The following is a 15227-nucleotide window of genomic DNA, read 5'->3' on the forward strand; positions in this document are numbered from 1 at the left end:
GAATTAGCTTGTATAGGAGAAATATAAATTCATTCTGCTTTTTGACTTTTCTAGAGCATTTATTTACATGATGGCATCTTGTTGATTTTATATTTATTTTTACAGCAAAAAAGAAACAGCTGAAAGAGTTGGCTAGAAAGCCGGAATATGAAAATGAGAAGCTGACACAATTGCGAAACACCTTAATGGAGGAGTTTACAAAGACTGATGAAGCTAGAGGAATTATCTTCACAAAGACTCGGCAAAGTGCATTTGCCCTTTTTCAGTGGATTAAGGACAACACAAAATTTGAAGAAGTGGGAATTAAAGCTCACTACCTTATTGGAGCTGGGCATAACAGTGAATTTAAACCCATGACTCAGGTAACTCTAATAGAAAATGTAATTAAAGGAGTGGTGTTAAAAATATGTTTATATTTAAAGGAGGCAGCTTGTCTTAATTGTTAGAGCAGAAGACTGGGAGTCAGGAGACCTGAATTCTAGTCCCACATCTATGTCTGACTTTGTGCGATCTTGTTCAAATCACCTACCTGCTTTGTGTCTCATTTCTCCATCTGAAGAGTGGGGGCACTCATAGCCACCTTTTGTAAAGCACTTTGAGAAGCCTAGTTGAAAAGCATTACATAAGTACAAAGTGCTATTCATATTTTAAAATACATTTGTTGAAAACTAGGCCATCCTGCCCTCACTTATCAGCTGAGTCCTGAGATCAGAATTCTGAGATATCTCTTCACTGACAAAAAAGGGGTGTTTTTACCATGTTACAACTAACACTCTATTAGCTATCATGCAGTACAAACAAAGTGGAGACAAGGCACTGTAGCCAAGTACGGCGGAAGGTATAGTGCTGATCCTGCTACCTCCTGGTGTAAATTCCAAGTGCCTGGTCTTCTCTTCATTATCGCACTCTAAAATTCTATCATGCATTAGTTATCTCATAACAAAACACCTTCGTGTCAGTGAAGACAAGGCCTAAGGTTCCCCTAGAAGAGATGATCTTACAAAGGCCAAACGAGTAGGGATTGTTGGGAATTTTCTGCTTCGGGTGTTTGTAATGTCACCTCTTCCAGGGAAGAACCCAAAACTCTGTCTTAAGGGTCCCTCCTGCAAACACCACCGAGAGCAGCACTTAACGTTCCTACTCACAGCAATTAGAACTATCCCCAATTGTTTTCAAAGCATTGGGCTCACAGAAGTAAGGTATCAGAGGGGTAGCCGTGTTAGTCTGGTTCTGTAGAAGCAGCAAAGAATCCTGTGGCACCTTATAGACTAACAGACGTTTTGCAGCATGAGCTTTCGTGGGTGAATACCCACTTCTTCGGATGCAAGCAGTGGAAATTTCCAGGGGCAGGTGTATATATAAGCAAGCAAGAAGCAAGCTAGAGATAACGAGGTTAGATCAGTCAGGGAGGATGAGGCCCTGTTCCAGCAGCAGAGATGTGAAAACCAAGGGAGGAGAAACTGGTTCTGTAATTGGCAAGCCATTCACAGTCTTTGTTTAGTCCTGAGCTGATGGTGTTAAATTTGCAGATGAACTGGAGCTCAGCAGTTTCTCTTTGAAGTCTGGTCCTAAAGTTTTTTTGCTGTAGGATGGCCATCTTAAAATCTGCTATTGTAGATTAAGGTAGATTAAGGTAGAAGTAAGGTAGATTTTCAAATAATCGGCAGAATTCCACTTGACTAACACTCAGTACAAGCCCACTGATATCAGTGAACAGATTTCTGTCATTTGTTACATCTGTACAAACCCTTGAGTTCAGTGGGGCAGCCTGGCCAGGACAGACCTGGGCCCTTTAGATAGATAGATAGATAGATAGATTGGCACCAAAGTGGGATATTAAACTAATTTTTGTAAAATACAATTTATCCTTTAAAATTGTATTTTAAGAGACAAAAAAAATACCTATTGTCATATTTAGTATTAAATTGAAAAGAAAAGAGTTGTAATGTTATTGACCTCTGTCTGTTCCTTGTATTGCTGTTTACTTAATTTGCATAGGCCCATATGCTTCACACCAGGGCTGGATAATTATTGAATGAGAAATTGCCAAAATTCACAATGAATATTATTCACAATGAATCACTCAGTTTGGTTTACTTCATGCTATTCTGTTTGTTGACTGTGCTTTCTCTGTGACTTTCTGCAGCCAAAAATTATTCAGATTTCAAAAATGAATGTTCTAATTGGCTAAATTTTCCCCTTGTATTCCTGTTCTAGCTCCCAATGAGACTATCATTTCAGCACTTTAAAAAAGAAGTGTGGTTTACATGCTAGACAGAACCAATTTACATCAGGGTTTCTCAGTTTAAAAATATGTTAGGAATTGTTCCCTCAGAGACATGATTCTGGTTTATATGAAGATTTTTTGCAATATGGTATAATGATAAAAGAACACAAAGAGCTTTTCATTGAAAGCCTCTAGATTCTAAAGTTGAACAGAGCATGTAGAAAGATTTCAAAAGATGTCACATGTCCCTGCACACAAGATTGTTTTGTTCTAAAAGCCTGGTCAGTGCTCCAGTTTTTTCATTGCCAAGTCACTATGCTGTTTATCTAAAGAGGAAAATTTTACATTAAAATATTATAATTCTTATAGGGAAATTAAAAAAACCTTTTGGGCCTGGTTATTGAGGTGCTGAGCCCCATCACTCCAGTTGAAATCAATGATAATGGCAGATGTTCGCAGCACCTCTGAAAATCAGGACCTTATTTTTTTTTTCTATCAGTGCTGCTGTTAATGACAGAAAAAGAGCCGGTATTGTCCAACCCCGCTGACACCTCCAAGTTCACTAGCATTATAGGGTGAAATTTTCCACATTTGGGCATTTAACATTAATATTAGGTACTTAAATAAAAGTGACCTGATTTTTTTTTCTTTTTCAAAGGTGTTGTGCATGTACAGCACCTATTTAAGTCAGCAGTGTAGTTTCTTATCCCCTTAAAAAATGCTTAAATATGGTGCCTCATATTAAGTGCCCAAGTTTTCAAACTTTGGCCATAATTCACTGAACTTTTTAAAGAAAGGAAAGAGTGACTAGTTTTAGGTGCTGGAAGTTAACACTGAAAGTTAATATATTGAATCGAATTCATGGAATTGTTTTTACAGAATGAACAAAGGGAAATAATCAGTAAATTTCGTGCTGGAAACGTCAACCTACTTATTGCTACTACTGTGGCTGAAGAAGGCCTGGATATCAAAGAGTGTAACATAGTTATCCGCTATGGTCTTGTCACCAATGAAATAGCTATGGTGCAGGTATGTCAGTTTACAACATGGATCTTTTTTTTTTTTCAGTATGGTTTGTATTTGGGGTTGTGTTTTTGTTGTGGTTTTAAATAAGGTCAGCATTTCTCATTGTCGTGCCTAAAAACGAAAATAACTTTTTTCTGTCAGGATGAGGATTGGAGGTGATACACAGGAGCTATGCGCTCTCTGACGGTTGTTTTTACATCAGTTTAAGACTAATGATGATTTTTTTAGAATTGTACGTATCATATTTGGAGCAAATCTTGGGACCCTCGCAGACTATAGGGGAAGGTGGTCAGAGAGGTGTTCTGCACAGTTGTATAATAAGGCCATTTCCATGCATCATCTTCTGCCTGCTCAAAGCTCTTCACAATATTTAAGATCTGTGATGGCCCTTCCTGAAGATAGGAGGGAGGATGGGCAGAGCAAATGAGAAGGGCTGGCCTTTGCTCCCTTATACCATGTTGGAGAAGGGGCTCCAGAAGGAGAAGTGTACCCACCCCTTCTGTTGATTTAATGAGCTTTTATTTACTAACTCTTCCCCCCCCCTCCCCCCCGCTCCCAACCAAGATAAATGAGAGAGGTTTTTAGTGGGAAAAAATCCTAAATTATTCACTGACAATATTAATTATTTGTATTGCATCGGAACCTGGAGGCCCCAGCCCTGGTGTGCTAGACAGAGTGCAAATAGATAACAAAAGACACCCTGCTCAGAAAAATTTACAGTCCAAGTAATGAACAGAATATAGAATTGTGAAGGCATTTGCTATGGTAAATAACACAGACAAAGAAACACTTGCATCCCAAAATACCACTGTGCCTATGCTAGAATTTTATGTGTGAACTAATATGGGGTTTGTGTGTGCAACACTTTTTTTTTTTTTCTGGGCAAAACTTAGGTTCTGAGTTTCAAAGATTTTGTCTCATAAGAACATAAGAACATAAGAACATAAGAAAGGCCGTACCGGGTCAGACCAAAGGTCCATCTAGCCCAGTATCTGTCTACCGACAGTGGCCAATGCCAGGTGCCCCTGAGGGAGTGAACCTAACAGGCAATGATCAAATGATCTCTCTCCTGCCATCCATCTCCATCCTCTGACGAACAGAGGCTAGGGACACCATTCTTACCCATCCTGGCTAATAGCCATTTATGGACTTAGCCACCATGAATTTATCCAGTCCCCTTTTAAACATTGTTATAGTCCTAGCCTTCACAACCTCCTCAGGTAAGGAGTTCCACAAGTTGACTGTGCGCTGCGTGAAGAAGAACTTCCTTTTATTTGTTTTAAACCTGCTGCCTATTAATTTCATTTGGTGACCCCTAGTTCTTGTATTATGTGAATAAGTAAATAACTTTTCCTTATCCACTTTCTCAATATCACTCATGATTTTATATACCTCTATCATGTCCCCCCTTAGTCTTCTCTTTTCCAAACTGAAGAGTCCTAGCCTCTTTAATCTTTCCTCATATGGGACCTTCTCTAAACCCCTAATCATTTTAGTTGCTCTTTTCTGAACCTTTTCTAGTGCTAGAATATCTTTTTTGAGGTGAGGAGACCACATCTGTACACAGTATTCGAGATGCGGGCGTACCATGGATTTATATAAGGGCAATAATATATTCTCAGTCTTATTCTCTATCCCCTTTTAATGATTCCTAACATCCTGTTTGCTTTTTGACCGCCTCTGCACACTGCGTGGACATCTTCAGAGAACTATCCACGATAACTCCAAGATCTTTTCCTGACTCGTTGTAGCTAAATTAGCCCCCATCATGTTGTATGTATAGTTGGGGTTATTTTTTCCAATGTGCATTACTTTACATTTATCCACATTAAATTTCATTTGCCATTTTGTTGCCCAATCACTTAGTTTTGTGAGATCATTTTGAAGTTCTTCACAATCTGCTTTGGTCTTAACTATCTTGAGTAGTTTAGTATCATCTGCAAACTTTGCCACCTCACTGTTTACCCCTTTCTCCAGATCATTTATGAATAAATTGAATAGGATTGGTCCTAGGACTGACCCTTGGGGAACACCACTAGTTACCCCTCTCCATTCTGAGAATTTACCATTAATTCCTACCCTTTGTTCCCTGTCCTTTAACCAGTTCTCAATCCATGAAAGGACCTTTCCTTTTATCCCATGACAGCTTAATTTACGTAAGAGCCTTTGGTGAGGGACCTTGTCAAAGGCTTTCTGGAAATCTAAGTACACTATGTCCACCGGATCCCCCTTGTCCACATGTTTGTTGACCCCTTCAAAGAACTCTAATAGATTAGTAAGACACGATTTCCCTTTACAGAAACCATGTTGACTATTGCTCAAGAGTTTATGTTTTTCTATGTGTCTGACAATTTTATTCTTTACTATTGTTTCAACTAATTTGCCCGGTACCGACGTTAGACTTACCGGTCTGTAATTGCCGGGATCACCCCTAGAGCCCTTTTTAAATATTGGCGTTACATTAGCTAACTCATGATCCCTTTAGCACCATATCTCCTTAACACCCACTTGCTAGGTGTTTTATCTTTAATGGACTACAGAAGCATCCCAGGGTATTAGAATGCTGTTTATCCAAGAGCCAGGTGAATAATCTTTAACTACAAATATGCTGCACAGGGATTCTTATTCTCTTAACTGAACATCTTTAGTTACATGAATATGGCCGAGCAAAGGGCTGTGCAGGATTTCTAAGCCTATGTTTCTTGCAAACTGCAGGCCCGGGGTCGAGCTCGAGCTGATGAGAGCACCTATGTACTGGTGGCATCAGGTGGATCGGGAGCTGTTGAACGTGAAAATGTTAATATATTTCGTGAGCAAATGATGTATAAAGCTATTCGACGTGTCCAAAGGATGCGACAGGAGGAATATTTAAATAAGGTATTGCCTCTGACTTCTACTTCGTCTTATAAAGAGAAACAGGTCTGTTTCTTGAAGACTAAAAGGAACACTGTCAACACAATCTTATTAAAAAAAATAATGAAATGTAGTATCTGGTATGACAGTTGCCCCCAATTCCTCATGCCAATATTTATTGTTTTACAACCACATTTACCTGTTTTTAAAAGAACATTTTCTCTTTCCTGTTGATGATGTTAGAAAAACCCACTTGAATTAAGTGAACCAGACTATAAACAAAGTAACTGAAAATTTAGTGAAAAATGCTGTTCTCAAATCTCTGAGACAGTTGTTTTAGGAGTTAATTATAACAAGAAGATCAAGACGTAAATTGTTGGGCAAAAGAGTGATTTTAAAGTTGACTGTGTCCTTTTAATTGTATCCATTTCCAGAACCGGTATTCATTGCAAGTGTCTGGTGTTTTGGAAGTAAACTTGGAAATAAATCTTTCAGTTCTATAGATCTGCTGCTGTAGCTTCAGCAGACTATGACAGTGTTGTTGTTCTGCTTATAGATTCAGGGCTTTCAGATGCAAAGTATAATGGAAAAAAAAATGAAGGCGAAGAGAGATCAGCTTAAGACTTACAAGGAAAATCCATCACTAATAACTTTCCTTTGCAAAAATTGCCACAAACTGAAATGTTCTGGGGAAGACATACAAGTTATAGAAAACATGCATCATGTCAATGTGAAAAAGGACTTCCAGTAAGTGTTACCCAACTACTTGTTCTCTTTGAGGAAGGAACCAGTTTTACTGTCAGTATGTCTGCAAAGAGCCCGTAACATTGCAGCTGCTATAAAATAAAATATCAAAGTATTTTGGGGGATATGTCAGCCAAATTCTGGCTAGTAAGAAATGGAGGACTCATTCCTCAGCTACACAAGGTTTTGGTGCAGCTGAGGAGGTGGGGGGGCGCATGGTGGCCCTAAGCTAAATAGAGGATGAAATATCAATAAATGAAAAAGATTAGGTTCCCGTTGCAATATTGACTAGGTCACTTTGTATAGACTGCATGTAATTAACAATCCAACCAGCAACCGAAAATGCTAAGTACATGCAATATTGCAAACTGCAATACAGCATGTTTATATTTCCTTTTGTTTTCTGTTTTAGCAGTTTTTTTATATTAAACTTGCAACTTTAATGTTAAGCTAAACTTCTGTGTATCATCAAGAGATAGAAAAGCGAAAAAAAGTTGTGCAATTATTTTTGGAGTCAGTTTTAAACATTACGGCTTTATAGATTGAAGACAATAAAATAGCTATGGTACTATGCAGTTATATAACTATAGCTGTAACACTGTAATTGCTGAGCTCCATAATACCATAAGGTGAAACTAACCCAATATAAAGGGGTCTACATAGGGCCCTGTATGCTAGTCAAATGCTGCTTAGACCTTGGTGCTGGGTGTAGAACAGTGATCCTAGGATGTTGCATGGGCATGTGGTGTGTGTTGGGGTAAATTTCACCCACTGATCATAATGCAACTGAAATACTATTAGAAATGTCTTGCTGCAGGTGCACAAAAGAAATTGTAATTGCTTACAATGGAGTGTGTGTGTGTGTGTGTTATATTTCCAATTTGTCAGTCAATTATTCTTCACTGTGAACTAGCTCTATATCAGACTCCTCCCAACACTTGAGCACTTCCCCAAAAGTTACTCTTAGTTGAGACCACTTGCTGAAGGTTTCAGTCTAGGAGAACGTTTGAGAATGTTTGAGAGAGTGAAAATGGGGAGTTAGAGAAAAGTTGAGCAGCAGCTGTAAATATTAGTATGGTATCTATGGTAGCAAAATGATAAGGAGGCCCCACAAAGAGCTCAGTAAGCAGCATACCACCTTGTTAGCATAATGTTGGCAGCTGCCTACCCAGGCACTAGATTAGTAATTTTTTAACACTTCCACATAGCCTAGGAACTCCAGACATCAAGCACTCAGTAGAATAACTAGCAGAATGAAGTACATGCACTCTGTAGCTTTGTATTTTCAGAACCAGGCACAGCTCCACATTGAGAGGAAATACAGAAGCAGGACCACCCACTCCCACACACTATTTCTCCTAAAGCTCCATGGCACATAGAGTGAGACAGCTGCACCACCATGTCTGAGGGTGTAGCATGCTCTCCTTTCTATGGAGGGTGTGCTCTGATGGCCAGTACATAGAGAAGGGAGGGTCAGTTATAGCACCACTTCTCCCCTGACTCCTAAGTAGGAGCTACCAGAGAGTAGCTACTACACTTAGGGTAGGTCTATACTTACCGCGCGGGTCAACGCAGAGAGTTCGACTTCTCGGAGTTCGAACTATCGCGTCTAATCAAGACGCGATAGTTCGAACTCCCCACGCGCTCCGGTCGACTCCGGAACTCCACCACTGCGAACGGCGGTGGCGGAGTTGACCTTGGAGCCGCGGACTTCGATCCCGCGGCGTCTGGACGGGTGAGTAGTTCGAACTAGGGTACTTCGAGTTCAGCTACGCTATTCGCGTAGCTGAACTTGCGTACCTTAGTTCGACCCCCCCCCCCCTTAGTGTAGACCAGGCCTTAGAGATGCATACAGAGTGCAATTGGCATTGTCTTGCATTGTCTTGTACACGCACAAGGGTCAGTCAGAGTTTATGGCAGCAGCTCTAGGATAGCCATTTTACACCCACATCTTACTTCAGCAGTTATGGTCTCAGTGTACTGTATTTAAGGCCATCTCTGCTGTAAAAAGGATAACACCATCTGATTAATCTTTCCTGTCCATTTTCAGGGACCTTTACAGCATAAGAGAAAATAAAACACTGCAAGAAAAACATGCCGATTACCAAACAAATGGTGAAATTATCTGCAAAGACTGTGGGCAAGTAAGTGTGTGTTCCCTTTTTCTATTTTCTGCCAATATATTTCTGTCTGATTACACTGAATATTTTTACTGAAATACAACCTTCCTTACATTTTTCAGGCTTGGGGAAATATGATGGTGCACAAAGGTGTAGACCTGCCTTGCTTAAAGATCAGAAATTTTGTAGTTGTGTTCAAGGATAAGAAAACCTCAAACAAAATTTTCAAAAAATGGGGAGAGCTACCAATCAAGTTCCCTGTCTTTGATTATTCAGAGCATTATGTTTCCAGTGATGAAGATTAAGAATTCATTCAAGGATGTAAAGAAATGCAAATACTCAGCATTATTTTGACTGCTATAATCAGACTCCCCTTTTGCATACAGAAGGCCAAATTTTGCATCCTACAGACTGTGGAAGGCCTTGAATGCAGTAAAACTACTGTGTGTGAAGGAGGAGGACATGGAGAGGAGAGAGGACTACGCTGTCTGGCAGCTGTTTACACTCCAGCATGCAGTGGAGGTTTGGGATGGGTTGAGGAAAAAGAAGACCTCATGGAGCCAGGCTTAGTGTGGGTCCACAGAACAAACCTACTCTACCTACACAGCAGAATCCAGTCAATTATCAAGGTTTCCCTTATATTTTTTTAATTGCAGCTGTCATTTTTATTATTGTAATGAGTGCCTTTTGCTGGCTGAGACTTTCTTCAAATAGCCTTTCGCTGGCTGAGATTTTCTTCAAATATTTTGGGGGTTTAGTTCAAATGTGCTGAAAGCAGGGATTGGGAATCAGTTTTTGGTGACACAGCAGCGGAAGTGGAGTACAGGGTATGCAAGAGTTGGAGAGGGCCACTGACTGCTAGCAGCGGTCTAAGCTGGTCATTTTCCCCACCTCCTTCCTCATGCTCACACTACTGCTACTCAGAAGCACAGGTGACCTTGCTGTCTCTACTTCTACACTATGTCCTGAAAGAGGAGGCCGGTGAGGGGAATAGATTTACCTAGTGTTGTCTCCCAGAATGCTCTGCTTCTCTCCCTTTATGCCATCCGCTGGTGACTCCCAAATGTGTTATGTGGTCAGACTAAAACTAAACTACTATTAAAACATGGTTTGAAAAATCACTGTATTTAAACCCTTTTAAATATCCAGCCTCTCAAATTCCAGAGCTTCGGTGACAAATATAACTTTACCTGTGCAGTAACATGAAAAGACTGTATAAAAAGTTCGAGATAAAAGAATGTAGCCCATTAATAAATAATCTCTGTAAACTGTGATACAGCTTATTTCCTGTCACCATTAGTGCATAGACATTCATATACAGTAATTGTTGAAGCTTCTCTTCATGACATATTTTTTTAAACATGTGGTATAAAATCCTGGTCCTATTTGAAGTTGATGGCAAAACTCCTATTGATTTCAATAGGGCCAGAAATCCATCCTTGCAATTTAAAGTGCAGCTCTGCTCTAAATAGTGACTTCAAAAATGGCATCATGTGGGTCCATATTTGTCTCATTGACCAATTACATATTTTCTCACCTTACAAGTAAGATAACTGTGGGTCTTGTCTTGTCTTCCTAAATGTCAGCGTTGTAAACTCAACCTGGGATCTCTGAAAGTAAAGCTGTGTTTTTTCTGGCTTGAGCATCATTGCTGGTAACCCTGACCCGCGTAGGCGCCGACTCCATGGGTGCCCCGGGGCTGGAGCACCCACGGAAAAAAAAATAGTGAGTGCTAAGTACCCACCGGCAGGCTCCTCCTTCCCACCTTAGCACCAGGCCCCATCGATCAGCTCGTCCCCCTCCCCCACAATGCCTTCCACCGGCCACCATCAGCTGTTTGGCGGGGTGCTGGTGGAGGATTGGGAGGTGGGCCTGGGCAACACATGGCCCAGATGTAGGGAGTGCAATGGGCAGGATCAGCCCCTTCCAGCCACTGAGACGCTGCTCTGCAGCCCTGCGCAGCGGTTGCCTGAGAGAGCATGGCTGGGGAGGTGACTCCCGCTACCTGCCCGGGCTCAGGTGCTGGGGTCCCCGGCAGCCGAGCCAGGTGGGGAGCGGAAGCCACCTCCTCCCCAGCCAGGCTCTCTCAGGCCGCTGCCGGGCAGGGCTGCAGAGCAGTGACCAGGAGGGGCTGGCATTAAAAGTGAGGGAGAGCAGCAGAATGTGCCAGGATGGCAGGTGCAGCGGGAGGACAAAGCGCCCCGCCAGGCAGGTAACATGGGGCAGAGAGAGTGCGGTGGCCCTGGGGCTGGGCACAGGGACACACACACATGACTTGCCCTTTTGCCTGTGCCCCCGCACTATGGGGAGGCACCAGTTGAATATGGGGCACCCTCGAGGGAGGGAGTGGGGCAGGAAGAGGTTGGGCGAGGGTGGGGCATTGGGGAGAGGGGGTGGAGTAGGGGTGGGGCCTAGGATGGAGCAGGCGGTCAAACACCCCCCAGGAAATCTGGAAGTTAGCACCTATGCTGACCCGAATGAGAGCTGCAAAAGTGCAGTTGAGGTGCAACTGCATTGTTCTGCAACTCCAGGTGAAGATTCTGCAGTTGAAACATAGCTAAAAATTCCTTTTGATTATGCACAAGACAGAAAGTAATCCAGCTCACTCCCTCATATGTATACCAGCTTTATGTTGCTAACAGAAGTAAAAAGTAGTATGCACTTGTTTTTGTTATTAAAGAATCAGTGTCCACAAGGAGCAGCTCTGTTGAGTTAGGACTTCTGACCACACTTTAGGCATATTAAATTGTTACATAAAAAAGGAACATAAATTATGACTGGCAGAAAACAGTAGCATAACACAGGTATCAACAAAAACTGTGGTATGGAACAATGGTGAATTTTAATTTATATATCTCAATGTCTGTTCTGATAGGCTCATCTGAGGTCTATATTGTTTTATTTAAATTCTTGCCTCAGTCATTCAGATAACTCATGGGAATCTCTGCTGATTGACTCGAGTCAATTTTAGTATTTGCCCCTTTAATTTCATTGTGCATTAAAATGTTAATATTTAAAAATACTACTAAACTAAATTTCATGATAGATATGGAGAAATATCCAGGTATTTCTTATGAAAACATTTAGATAGCATGTAGTAATACCTACCTACAGTGGTGCTGTCTCACTGAGCATCAAGTTTTTTATTGACACTCAAGGTAAATGCTGAATTTGGCTTCACCTCAATCAGTCTCTACCATATTTCAATTAAACTGGATGTTCTGCCTCTCATACATGTCATCTCTAGAAAGAAAGATGTTGTGTAGTTTTACTGTAATATTGTTAGCAGTTAGAGTGAAGTTGATCCCGGTTCAGCGCTCTGACTACTACTGGGAACTGTTGGTTATTCTGCACTGGCTGAGATCACATTTTACAAGTTCAAATACACATGTATGCATGGCAACGAATAGAGGCTACGTCATACACATATCTTTGGCTTCTGGTGAGTAAGTGATCTATGCTATGCCATCATACTTGTGATTTATGGTATGGCCCTTGCTAGCTGTTCTATCATAGCCAACTAAGCGTGTGTGCCATCCGCATGTCATGCATAACCTATGACACCAAATACTGAAGCTCCAGTTCACATATTGGCTAGGCAATTTCCACTCCAGTGCATTTGTTCACATATGGTGTTGTAAAACTCACATTGCTCATCCAGGAAGTGCGAAGTTGTAAAGATAGGACTAAATTGTCATATCTGTATCTGCTAGTTTTATCTCCATTTATTGCCTTATGGTCTCAAAGTCCTTCAGGAGAGTGACAAATCCCCACAGGGTTCCTGATTGTATTTTGCACTTAGAGCTCTGATTTTGCTGGCAGATGTGGAGAAGAAAAAACCATGTCTAATTATTAGGAATTTGTCTAGCTACGTTTGTGGATTCTTAAGAGTTCTGCTAAGGGTTAGCTGTAAGTTAGGCTTCCATTGAGTTCCTTCTGCTCTCGATTTAGTTGTATTTTGTATTTTGCCATCCACTTTGGTCAGGTGTCCTGCACACAACACACCTCTATGCCTCCATTTCTTCATCTGTAAAATGGGGATAATACTTTACCTGCCTAACTGGCACAGGTGTTGTGAAGAGTAATTAGATAATGTCAGTAATATACTCTGAATTTGAAGAGAGAGAGACAGGTGTATGGTCAAAATTTTGAAACGTCGGTACCTAAAGTTAGGCATCTAAATACACAGGTTTGGGCACCTGATTCAAGGGGGCCTGTGTTTACAGAGCTGATGAGCCTCTGCACTTCCAAACAATATTTGGCTCCCCAAGTTTCATATGAACCTCACCCTATATACAGTAGTGATACCACCTTCCTTGATTTCACTGCTGCTGCATTTCCCAGGGATACTGGCTGTCTACTCCCTCCTGTTAACGCTACTTCCTAACTCCACCCACTAGGACCTGACTGGCTTGGGTGGATGGTGACTCTGCTGTCAGTTAAGTACCTTTCATATCACCATGTCCTAAAGGGACAGTGTCAGTAGGTTCTTTTTATTTTAGCTGAATGTTACAGTAACTAGAAGCTTTGGAAGCTGACCTCCTAGGCTCAGAGCATGTGAATTTGCCATGGGGTGGAGCAAACAAGCCTAGAAACTAGAAACTACATTGAAGTTGTTGCTCATACAGTGTGAGGTTCCCCTTTGCTCATGCCCTAGTACAGCAAGGAAGAGCGAGGCCTAGATTCTCTTAGCAAAGGAGGGCTGCTTTACATAACATTTTGCTTATATAACATTTCTCCAAAGCTGTACATATGGCATGTCAAAAATGTGATTCTAAGGGCAAACTTCTCCCTTCGTATTTACATTGATTCAATTCATATGTGTTCTCCCTAAATATGTACAGCTCTCAACGACATATGCAGGGAGAGCTGAATGGTAGAGCTGAGAGAGTTTTGCCTTGTGTACTGAGATCTCCAAAGCTACTCTTTTGTGTATTACTCAGCAGTCTGAAGATGCAAAACATTATTTTCTGTTTTAACTAACTTTTGATGTAAGAGCCCATGGACCTAGACCCAGAATTTGCAGGATTTGAGGCAGACACTATTGCTTTGTTGCCTTCAAGGGTCCAGGCAGGGTTGCCACCAAGAATTATTGAGGGGGTAAGTCCTTCAGGAAGTCCTGCCCTAAGAAGCATGAGTGACAGCCATCTGTGATTCCTTGATTGGCTGGCACTCCACATATAAACCAGGAAGCCATTTCTGGGTGCTTCTGCCTTAGATCCTACTCACTGTGACTTGCCTTGATCCAAGACTTCCAGCTCTCAGACTAGGCGCACCTCCTGACCCTGATCCTGGGTTTACCATCTAAGACTTAAGACCATTGCTGATCAAGGCCCTGGCCTGTCCCAACCCTGATTCTCACCTCATGCTCTCAGTTTGGTAACAGACTCTGACTTTGTGTTTGTGACCTGGCCTGGCCCTGGATTGATCTTTTTCCCACCCCTATGCTGAGCAGCTCAGTTCATGACCACAGGCTGCCCATGACCCAGCTCTGACACTCTCCTACTTCCATGCTCCCACTTCTATCTCCTTATTGTAAACCTAAAGATTACTGTTCTTCGAGTGATTGCTCATGTGTATTCTACAGTAAGTGCGTGCTCGCCACGTGTGCCGGTGCTGGAAGTTTTTCCCTTAGCAGTACCCGTAGTGGGGGAGCACCGCTGCGACCCCTGGAGTGGCGCCTCTATATTGTTCTGTAGGGAGCTGCGCACTCCCCCCACCCTCAGTTCCTTCTTGTCGCCAGTGAAGGTAGTCGGAACTTCGTGCTCCAGCTTTGCTGCAGCTTCTCTAGTTAGCCTTAGTAGTACAGTTCTTCAATAGTTTCTCCAGTTAGTCGTCTGGGCTCGGGGCATGCCCCGTGCCCCAGGCTTCAAGTCGTGCGACTCCTGTTCTATGCCAAGAAGTGATCCACACATGCAGTGTCTCTGCTGCTTGGGCGAGACCCACGTAAGTGAGCACTCTAGGATCTGTAGATCTTTCAAACCACGGACTAAGAGGGAGAGGGACATTAGACTTTGCGCTCTTCCAATGGAATCAGTGCTGACCCCAGCACCATCACACGGAACAGATTTGGTGCCCAGCACCGCGTCTTCGATACGGAGCGAAGTCCCCTCCACTAGCCGGCATCATTCCCCTGCAAAGAAGCAAGGGAAGACTCAGCAGCTCCGAGAGAAAGATAGGGGTGAGGCTAGACTTGAGCTGGGCAGCCCGCAATCCCTCTCAGGACCCAGGCCTCCTATTCGCATTGAGCAGAGCAG

General features: G+C 42.1%; 2 protein-coding genes across 5 annotated transcripts in view; both read left to right on the forward strand.

The window, feature by feature from the left end:
• The window catches only part of IFIH1 (interferon induced with helicase C domain 1), a 54527-nt gene extending 45225 nt beyond the window's left edge, over positions 1-9302 (forward strand). For all 3 annotated transcript variants that reach the window (XM_039495364.1, XM_039495363.1, XM_039495361.1), the window contains exons 11-16: positions 106-362; positions 3107-3256; positions 5969-6130; positions 6663-6853; positions 8901-8994; positions 9093-9302. In XM_039495364.1, the coding sequence (XP_039351298.1) occupies positions 106-362; positions 3107-3256; positions 5969-6130; positions 6663-6853; positions 8901-8994; positions 9093-9275 (1037 nt within the window). In that variant the 3' untranslated portion in view covers positions 9276-9302. The remainder of the gene's footprint in view (positions 1-105; positions 363-3106; positions 3257-5968; positions 6131-6662; positions 6854-8900; positions 8995-9092) is intronic.
• The window catches only part of LOC120374929 (fibroblast activation protein alpha), a 75675-nt gene continuing 69729 nt past the window's right edge, over positions 9282-15227 (forward strand). For both annotated transcript variants that reach the window (XM_039495365.1, XM_039495369.1), the window contains exon 1: positions 9282-9599. In XM_039495365.1, the coding sequence (XP_039351299.1) occupies positions 9300-9599 (300 nt within the window). In that variant the 5' untranslated portion in view covers positions 9282-9299. The remainder of the gene's footprint in view (positions 9600-15227) is intronic.

The sequence above is a fragment of the Mauremys reevesii genome, linkage group 11 (genome assembly GCF_016161935.1).
Source record: "Mauremys reevesii isolate NIE-2019 linkage group 11, ASM1616193v1, whole genome shotgun sequence".
Classification (NCBI taxonomy): domain Eukaryota; kingdom Metazoa; phylum Chordata; order Testudines; family Geoemydidae; genus Mauremys; species Mauremys reevesii.